The 10,337-nt window shown below is 48.1% G+C and overlaps 1 protein-coding gene across 1 annotated transcript; it reads left to right on the forward strand.

Moving 5' to 3' along the window:
• The first annotated feature begins 1,888 nt into the window (after positions 1-1,888).
• Cd24 (CD24 molecule) lies at positions 1,889-7,079 on the forward strand. The gene is made up of 2 exons (XM_031347971.1): positions 1,889-2,064; positions 5,404-7,079. The coding sequence occupies exons 1-2, from the start codon at positions 1,996-1,998 to the stop codon at positions 5,563-5,565; spliced, it is 231 nt and encodes a 76-aa protein (XP_031203831.1). The 5' UTR covers positions 1,889-1,995; the 3' UTR covers positions 5,566-7,079.
• Positions 7,080-10,337: the final 3,258 nt, after the last annotated feature.

A 10,337-nucleotide genomic window follows, 5' to 3' on the forward strand; every position in this document is an offset into this window, starting at 1 on the left:
CTTTTGAGATAGGGTCTTGCTTTGTAACCCCGGATAGCCCGGGAACTTGCTCTTGTCGACCAGGCTGGCCTTGAACTTGCAGTGATCTTCCCACCTGTGCCTCCTGAGAGCTTGGTTTCCAGGCATGCACTACCACAGCTGGCGTACAATAATTGTTTAATAACACATCGGTTACAGGATCACCATCGTCTCCGTTTTACAGAGGAAAAAGCCCCAGCATTTTGTCCAAAGTAAAAAAAAAAAAAAAAAAGGTCGAGGCTGTATTGTTAACTACCGCAAAAGCACTTTTCCTTAAAGCGAATACCAAGAAAGGGGAGGGAGACAAGGTCGGGAGGAAGGAGGGGGAAGGTGGAGAGCTGACGCGAGGGGCAGAAAAAAACAAGCCCAGGGCAAATAAACAAAAACAAAACACCAAATGGAGGCCAGGAGTAGTTCCATAGCCTGTCCTGGAGAAGCTCTGAAGACGGCGCCCTTGCAATTAGGCGCTATTGAGTCAGTCCTAGCGACACCCCGGGAGAGGAGCGCCGCCAACGCTGGGCACAGAAAGACCTTTCTATACAGTGTGCTAACTGTTAAACAGGAAAGTTCACTGGCGCTATACAAAAATTCCTGTGCGCCCAAGCACACCTCACACGTGGAAAGTTACTGAGCGGCTGTGGCTGACCCCGTAAGGCTCAGGCTAACGCAGCCAGAAACCAACGACTGTGGAGTCCATTGTCAGCTTGCTGCCATAAAATTTTTGTTTTTACGAGGCTGTTCTGCAAAAATTGAAATTTAAACAAATTTCCACCGTTGCTAGGTTTGCTTTGTTTTTGCTTTAAGGTCTGTAAAACACGTGGGCTAAACTTTAAACAGGAAGGTCCTAAACCCTGTGATTAAAAATTAAAAATATTCTACCACTAAATTATTTTAAATTTTGCTTTGAAGTTTTCACAAAAGAAGGATCGAAAGAAAGATTCCATTAAAACGTACAGACTGATGACTAATCTTTCTGCATCGGTTTGTCAAATTACTTAAACGGCAACTATGGGGGGGTGGAGGGTGGGGGGAGGGGGGATGGCAGGAACACGAAAGCGTTCGAACTGCTGAGCAAGTACTGTGCCACAGAGGCAGAACAAGCGCGTCCCCAGAAACGTGGAAAATATTGGGACCGAAACCCAGTCCCTCGCAGTCTCCCGCCCTGTGGCCGTGCGCAGCTGGCTGTTCCCTAGGTCGGGATGGATGCTGCGGGGGCTTGCCCCGGTGTGCTCTGCTGGATGCAGCCCTAGACGAGCTCAAAACACAAAGCAAGCAGCCGAGCGAGGGGCGGCCGCCCAGCCGAGCCTACTCACGGCAGGGTCCCGGGGTCCCGGCGATCCCTGCCGTGCCGCCGCCAAGGGACAGCGCGAGGCGGCGCCGGGTCTCCTTGCCAATCCCGCGCGCCACGGCCCAGGGACCTGCCAAGCCTGCCCGGTTCCCCTTTGCAGCGGGCACTTGAGAAAACCCAGCCCTGAGCTCGGCGCAGTCTGCGCGGCGCCCGCGGCTTCGACTTTTCGTGTTGGGGGGTAAGATGGCAGGGCCGGGGAAACAAAGGAAACTTGGGCCGGGCGGCGTGTGTGGTTCGTGTGCTCGCCCCGGGTCCCGTCTGGGAGTCACCCGCGCCCGTGCATATGCAGCCCGCTCCGGGAAACCCTAGCTGTGCCCGAACCCCGGGGCGTCCGCCCACCTGCCGCGCTGGCCGCCCCGGGACATCCCAAGTCACCCAGGGCCCGGTGCTGGGGGTTGGGGGGGAAGGGAGGGGCCGCGAGAGCCGTGCGGGGGGGAGGGCGGGGAGGCGGCGGGGGAGGAGGAGAGCACGGGTGGGCGGGCGCCGCACGTCACGGCTATTGTGGCTGTCCCGGTATATAAGGTCCCGCCGGCCGGCCGCGCTCCCCACCTTGCCTGCGCCCGCGCGAGCCGAGCCGATCTCCACGCACCGAAATCCAGAGAGTCGCGCCGCGCGCCGACGGAGCGGACATGGGCAGAGCGATGGTGGCCAGGCTAGGGCTGGGGTTGCTGCTTCTGGCACTACTCCTACCCACGCAGGTGAGACCCTGCTCTTGATGTGGCACTGGGAGCATGTCCTGGGGCGTGTGTGTGTGTGTGTGTGTGTGTGTGCGCGCGCGCGCGCGGGCGCTCGTGTTTGGAGGGGTAAAAGTCCCTACCTCAGGCCACCCATTGGGGTAAAGGGAGAATTTTGGGTAACTGACTTGGGGAACTCGTGGTGTGGATTTCCCTCGAGAGAGAGCGCCCCTCCCTTCCCACGGAGGGTCTTCGCGCTCCCTGCGAACCACACAAAGAGAGGGGACGGTCCCCTTCGGGGGAGCGTGGCACACGCCCATCCTCCACCGTCCAAACTGGTTTGGAGATCGCCCAGGAAGGTTTTGGCTCTCCCACTGGAGTCCTGAAGCTTAGCTAGGGACCTCCCGACGCCACCAACTCCCGCGACCCCATACCTCCATCCCTGGCCACAGTAGGGGCCCCATCTCAGCCTAGACTCACTGGCACTACAGAGACGTAGGGCACGACTTTTAGTGTCCCTATTCTCCGTCAGGCTTTGTCCTAGTCCACAGCCGCTTCCTTTCTTAGGAAGATCTGTCCCGGGTACAGATCTCGTCCCCCAGCACCATGGGTGGCGCTGCTCTAGCTGCGTTAGCGAAAGGGTGAAGGCGCCGCGCCCAGAATGAGACCTGGAGCTGAGCCTGGGAGACCGGGACGCGACTACGAGAAGACGGTGGCTTTTCACAGCTGTTGGTTCTCTTAGAGATGTCCCTAGGGCTTGGCCCCTGAAAAGTTGGGAGCGCTGGATTTTTGGTCCCTAGAGATCCAGGGTCAGGGCTCACCTGGGAGAGCAGCCCAAGAGCTGGGAGTGCGCTTCGTCTTCCCCATCTCAGGCAGGGTAACTGTACCCTATTGTCTTCTCGCTGTGGGTTGCCTGTGCCCCGGGGCCTTTCTCAGTCCTTCCGAACCCCCCATCTAGAAGGGACTCGGCTTCGTGAAACTAAAATACCCTTCTCCCCAGGCCTCTGCCTCATAGAAATATTGAGAGGGAGGTGTTGATTAAGCAAATCAAAGGGAGCTTGGTGGAGAAAAGCTGTTTAATGTCAATTTAATAATTAACATGTAAAAATTTGTTGATGGTGTTGGAGAGGACCTCTAGACTCAAATTGAACATTGGGCTCATTTTCATTATTATTAATTATTTATTATTATTATTATTATTATTATTATTATTATTATTTAGTTTTTTGTCACCTGCTGTACTAAAAGCTCTTTGTATAAATGAAGAACGGTTACTTTCCGGTACCCCTAAGACAGGCTCCCTGTATTAATATTTCCCTTTTTGTGTGAATGCCACTTCCCAATAGGACAGGCTCTGTCTTACACACAGTAGGTACCCAGTAAGTATAATTGGCTGGATCAAGATTTTGGTGTGGGTAGTCTACTTTGGACACAATTTGCACATTTCTTTAGTCAATATTTGCGTAATGGCCTTATGACTGTGGAACAAAAGGAGCTAGTGCTGGTGTGGGAGGGCTTATCTTTGGATCAAGGGGCGGCCGAAAGTACGTGTGGCTAGATTCTTTACTTGGCGCCACGTCGCTCTCCCTCTTGCTTGTAATCGGAAGCTCTAGCAAGCCCTGGCAAACCCTCCGTTCAGTGAGGGCTAAAAACTCGGATCAGCCTTTGTTCCATGACAAAGGAGAGTATCACGTGCCTCGCCGGACTGTGCATTTCACGGCTTGAAAAAGCAGCGGTGAAATGTGCCACTGGGTTGCTGGGACACAGGGGAAGCCTGGTTTCGGCCACAGCGTCTAGCTAGTCGCCAGGCAATGAGCTGGTGAAATTTAACTCCAAACCCTGCCTTTTGTGAAGGGAGGATGTTTTAACTGAAATCCTTCTGCCTTAGAGCAAGGACTCTCCAATATTTTTTGAAATGTAGATTAAATTAATCGTTATTATTAATCTCTTGTGCTGGTGGTTAGCCCCAGATCCTGTACATACTAGCAAATGTTCAGCTACTGAGTGACATCCCTAAGTGGTCAGCTCCCGTTTTTTCAATTTAAGACAAATTTTTTTGGGAGGGGGGAGTTGAGAAGGGTTATAATTTCAAGATTTCAAAGGAGCAGATAGGATACCCAATGTGCTTTTAAGTTTTAAATGTTAAGATATTTCCTTAAGGCAATGGTTTCCAGGCTGTGTGAAGCCAGAGACTCAGCACACCAGGATGGACTATGTGACTCAACAAACTCAAACTCATAGATCTCATCGTCACACAAGTGTGTGCAGACACACATCACTTACACCCCGCACACCACATACAAGGTTTTGATTGTCTTTGAGATAAGCCCTACTATATAGGGCTGCTTTTTTTTTTTTTTTTTTTTTTTTTTTGTAGACCAGAATTTAGAAAGACCTGCCTGCCTCTGCCTCCTCCCGAGTGCCAGGATTAAAGGTGTGTGCCACAATTTTTGGCCACATGCAAATTTTCTTCTCTCTCTCTCTCTCTCTCTCTCCAGGAATCAAATCTCATTACAGATGGTTGTGAGCCACCATGTGGTTTCTGGGATTTGAACTCTGGAAGAGTAGTCAAGTGCTCTTAAACTCTGAGCCATATCTCTCCAGCCCAGGTTTTATTTTCTTGAGTCTAGACCTAAAACCCAGGCTGGTCTTAAGGTCTAAATCTCTTGGGTTTCATTCTCTGGTGCTAGAGTTACAGATCAGAACCACTGACCTGGCTCAATTACAGTATTTTAAGGTTCAAAAATTTTAAGCAACTTTAAAGTATTCTTTTGTCTAGGGAAACAGGAAACCTAGCCTGCAATGGTAGCCAATCCATACAGTATCTGAAACTAGATTAGCAGAAACTTTATTACACGGCAGAATTAGAAACTTTTATGCTCTTGGCAGTTAGATAGTCTGGAGAACTCCGTTTTTTGAGACAGACGGTCTCATGTAGCCAAAGCTGGCCTCAAACTCCTGACTCTTGCGCCTCTGCTTTCCAAGTGCTGAGATGATGTATCACCACCCTAAGAACTTTTGTTGTTACTATTTGCATTTTTTTTTTTTTTAGGTATACATGGAGGTGGTTTTAAAACTAAAGAGAATCGTTTTGATGAGATTTCAAGTGAGAATGATTCAGAATTTAAAATGTGGCTAAGAGAACAATGTAGGAAAAAGCATTCTCAGGGTGGATCGGGGCCTGTAGAGTGTAGTCCAGTGGTGGAGCGTGAGGACTTCGTGTCCCTAAGACCCCGTGTTTGACTTCTACTGCAGCTCCCGAGACTATTGTCTGCTTGAGTGTTGTTAGAGAGTGTGAATGGAGACAGCTGTGGATGGTTCTGAAAATTTATCTGTGTTTTTTTTTTTCCTTATGTATTTTAGATTTACTGCAACCAAACATCTGTTGCACCACTTTCCGATAACCAGAATATTTCTGCTTCCCCAAGTCCAAGTAATGCTACCACCAGAGGGGGTGGCAGCTCCCTGCAGTCCACAGCCGGTCTCCTGGCGCTCTCTCTCTCTCTTCTACATCTCTACTGTTAGAGACTCTGGCCAGGAAACGTCTCTACTTCCCCATCTTCTAGACCCACCCCAAATGGCAACCACAAGTCCAATGTGACCAGGAAGAAACAGGTCCACCTCGAATTGGCTGTTACCATACCTCAACAGAAAACACTGAGAATTCAAAATTTGACCAGTTTAAAGGACGCGTGAAGGGTTTGAGAGAAGAGAGATACCAATATTGAATCTGCTGGAGTTTTACGTTCCAAGATGAAGACAGCGTCCAGAACTGACATGATTTCCTTGAATGTGGCTTAAGAAATGGGGGCACTTAAAGCTCTCACTTGAAGTTGGGCATAGGCTTGATGTAGAGATAAGGATGGGGTGTGGAATGGAGATCCATTTTTTCATTGGTTCATGCGACCTATAAGGCCATGAGGCAGTTAGGTGATATTCAAAAGCTTCTCTCATGCTATTTATGTACACGTTGGAAGGAACTACCAGGCGTTGCTCTAAATTCCCAATGTGTTGTTTTGTTATTACTAATTTAATATGCTAAGCTCTAGGTAAAGTTCCACGTGATTGAACTCTGGCTGTTCTCTTTGGAATTGAACGTTTTACACCCTCCTTCTGTGGGTTTATGTCTGACATTGTATTTGATCGACCTTTATTAGTAATTGACATGTGCCAGGCAATGATGGATTGGAACCCACCCCCAAATCCAGCCACCACTGAATAAACCTGATTTCAGTCAAACCGTAGACATTTCCCATTGTCGTTTCTCACTTACCACAAGTACCAAATTCACTTTAGTCAATTGGTTCCAGAGAGCAGAGTCATGTTGACTTCGGCTAATTTCAAAACACTGCTTTTGATTTTGGCATTACATGGAGGGCTTTTCATAATTTAAAGTGTGGTCTGTCAGCAAGGCAAAAATCATGAGTCTTGAAATTCTACAGGCAAGTATGCAAAGGAGCCAAAACTGTAAACCCAGCAATTGGGATTTGAAGACTGGAAGCTAGCTCTCACTGAATTCACAAAGTCTTTTATACAATTTCTGTAAATACTTTTTTTTTTAAAGAGAAAAACAATGGATCAGAATAGCCACATTTGGAATACTTTGGTTATCAGTTCATATTTTTAGGTAGTTTGACATTGGTCCTGTGCCTGAAAGGGGGCTTGGTTCTACCGCAAGTTTTTCCAATTTCCTTGATACCTTCTTCCTTGACACATACCTTCTAAAACATAGACATTTCCTGAAAAACATCTTTTGTTCGCATGGTCACACACTGATGCTTACCCGTACAGTAGTCTCGATAACCAGAGTCATTTTCTCCATCTTTAGAAACCCTCCTGGGATGAAGGAGAGCTCACAGACCGGAAGCTACTGTGTGTGTGAATGAACACTCCCCTTGCCTCACACCTGAATGCTGTACATCTATTTGATTGTATATTGTGTTTGTGTATTTATGCTTTGATTCATAGTAACTTCTCATGTTATGGAATTGATTTGCATTGAACACAAACTGTAAATAAAAGAAATGGCTGAAAGAGAAGTCTGTTGAATTTATTTTTTAAAAAGACATTTATTTTATGTATGTGAGGACATGGTAGTTGTCTTTAGACACACCAGAAGAGGGCATCGGATCCCATTACAGATGTTTACATATGGTTGTGAGCCACCAAGTGGTTGCTGGGAGTTGAACTCAGGACCTCTGGAAGGGCAGCCAGTGCTCTTAACCATTGAGCCATCTCTATATCCCTGGCTGTCCTGGAACTCACTCTGTAGACCAGGCTGGCCTCGAACTCAGAAATCCACCTGCTTCTGCCTCCCAAGTGCTGGGATTAAAGGCGTGTGCCAACACCGCCTGTACGCCACCACCGCCTGGCCACAGTGTCTATTTTTGAAAGGCCAGCTAGCAGCAGGTTGGGTTTCTTCCTAAAGCTGTGGTTTGTTTTCCTTCCCAAGTGCTGAGAATAAAAGCATGTGCTACCATGCCTGCCTCTAGTTGACGTCTTTAAGCCTTTAAGGCTGTACATCTACTTGCTCAGCAACTGAGAGCCAGCTGTGTGCCAAGGTACCCATGATGGATGAAGTTGGCTGGGGAGAATGTCTTTGAGATGAGAGGTGACTATGTTGCCAGGCAGTGCTCTTAGGACCACACCAGCAGGGCAGGGCTCTGGGACCATAGACTGAGAACCCACAATGGCCTTGAGCCTTAGAACTGATTCCTGAATGACATGGTGGTGGGAGAATAGGAGAAGAAACTGTCACGTGCTGTATGAACAGCACGTTCTAAGTCAGTCCCACTTCTGTCTTACTTGCCCACAGGTCTACACATCACTTTGGTTTCGGAAATTGGCTGCCCCCTCCCCTGCTTCTTCCACACATCAAACACATCCCTAGACTCCCAACATCTTTAACTGTGATTCAGGGACCACCAGAAAGGGCAGGCTGGAAACTGCTGTCTTTAGGTGGCATTCCATAAGAAACCTCAGGTCTGCACCTTAAGACTTAGATGATCTAGAGCCCTCCTCAATGGTATCTACAGACTGGCCCCCGCCATATGAAGTGTACTAGGTTGGTGTTGGGGTAACTGAGGACTACTTAAATTGACATGGAAACTGGTCACCACAGTTCGTTGTCTCAGATCACTGAAGCATGTTTTGTCTCCAGATGAACACTACCCTCTCTCTAGCATAGATGTGTCTTGCACACAAACAGAAGCACTTCCAGGAAGGGGCAGTGTTCATTCCCATCCTACTTTGGTTTAAGTGTCTGCTTTTGTTTTGGAAACTGTCTCATTCTGTATCTAGCCTCGGCTGGTCTCAAACTTAGGGTGATCTTGCCTCAGTCTCCTAAGCCGTCACACCCATCTTTTGGTTTTTTGGTTTTTTTTTTTGTTTGTTTGTTTGTTTTTGTTTTAAAACAGGGTTTTGCTATGTGACTTAGACCGGTCTTTAGCACACTATGGAGCCTGGGCTGGCCTTGAACTCAGCCCTCTGTTTCTTGAGAGCTAGAGTTACAGATGTGTGTCACCGGGCCTGGCTTGTGTCTATGTGAGTATCCTGTGCCTTATGTTAGCTATTATTGAAAATTGTTACTAAATCTTGTCAACCGAAGACACAATTCGAGATTGTAAAGCAGGAGCCACACAGCTACGGCTAGCATTTCCAGCTTTCTCCTTCCTCACCAGTCAGAAATTTCCTTTCTGTCTGTAAGCATTTCATCTAGTTGTGGATCTTAGACTGGCAGAGTGACCCTTTCATTTGAAGTTTATTGTGGCTGTCTCCTGACTTTAATCACCTGGCACAGCAGTAGTGGGGACCCCTAAGGTCTCTCCATCTCCTTCTCCTCATCTCCTTTTCCCTCCCCTCCCCCCTTCTTTCCCTTCTCCCTTCCATTTTCTGGGACAGTGTTTCACTTCCCAGGCTGGTCTGGAACTTATGGCCTCTGGTCTCTTCCTGCCTCAGCCTCCCAGGCTGTAGGAGTAAGGTGTGTGATAACTTTGCTTGGTTTAGAGGTGTGTTTTCCAAGCCTAGTTTGCCTTAACTTCTCTTGTATAGTAGCAACCTAGTTTCTCCTTGGTAACTAGGATCATTGTTGACTAGAACAAGCCCTTGGCTCATATTTTGATGCAGGAGTTTGAGAATTCCCTAAGTGACTGGAGGCTGTCTCAATGTCTCCTTCAATGGGATCGTAGCCCTGTCTCCTGATGGAAGCTTCCTCTGCTTTGTCCTTCTTCATCATTTTTCTTTTTTATTGTTACTTGCATTGTTGGGGATGGAACTGAAGGCCTCACAGATTCAAGGACCATGCTGGATCGCTGAACTAGGCCCTACTTTGGTTGGAATTTGTCTTTCTTTAGAATCAAGACTTGTAGCTGAGCAGAGCAAGGGATCTTAGACAGGAAGTAAAATTTTCCCTAGTGGATCACTAGGAGTAAGAGCGATGCCTATTCCATTTCCAGCCTTGATTCTGGGTCTGTGAGACCCCACTGGACAAATGGCACCGTATCTAGAACACGAATAGCTTCCAGGAGGACACAGCCCCTGAAAGGTGTTGCCCCTACTTGGCATGCCAATACTCTTTCAAAGGCTGTTTTTCTTCTGTTAGGCCAGCTGCTTCAGGATAATAGGGAATTTGACCACATCAGCTACTTCTTGACCATGAGCCCACTGTCACACATCAGTGGCTGCAAAGTGAACTCCTTAGTGAGAAGGAGTACTGTACGGACTTCCACGAGAGAGGACAAAGGATGGGTGAGAGTCTGGTCAGAGAAAGCATGCAGAGGAAGCAAATCCATATCCAGGATAAGTCTACGTATTCAAGTCCGGACCAAGTGCCCCTGCTCCTCCTCAGAGGGAAGAGCCTCAACATGACTAACCTTCCTCCGGGTGATGGGCCAGCCAGCCTGCGGAACGGTGACTTTTAGGGACTGGGTGCTGGCCTCTGCTGCAGCAGAATGAGCCCTGGACTGGCTCTGGCCAGGGTGGCATACAGGACCGTGTTTCCTTGCTCCTGATCCTTTGGAGACTTTGGATATAAACTCACCAGTCAGTGGTAGGGATGGATAGTACAAGAATCTGTTTGGCCTTTACAAAACGGGTCATCTGCTTTCTTGGTTACTTAAATACTTCCGAGGGTGTCTTTAAGTGAACGCTTACATGGGACAAAAAACATCACATTCTTCACATCTATGCCTTCCCTAGAACTTTTTGGTGACCATTTTTTCTACTCGTGTATCCTCAAAGTCTATCTAGTCAAATACTTGGCCATAGCCCAGGAGTCAGTATGGATGGATATTTCTGGT

The sequence above is a fragment of the Mastomys coucha genome, unplaced genomic scaffold (genome assembly GCF_008632895.1).
Source record: "Mastomys coucha isolate ucsf_1 unplaced genomic scaffold, UCSF_Mcou_1 pScaffold3, whole genome shotgun sequence".
NCBI classification, from domain to species: domain Eukaryota; kingdom Metazoa; phylum Chordata; class Mammalia; order Rodentia; family Muridae; genus Mastomys; species Mastomys coucha.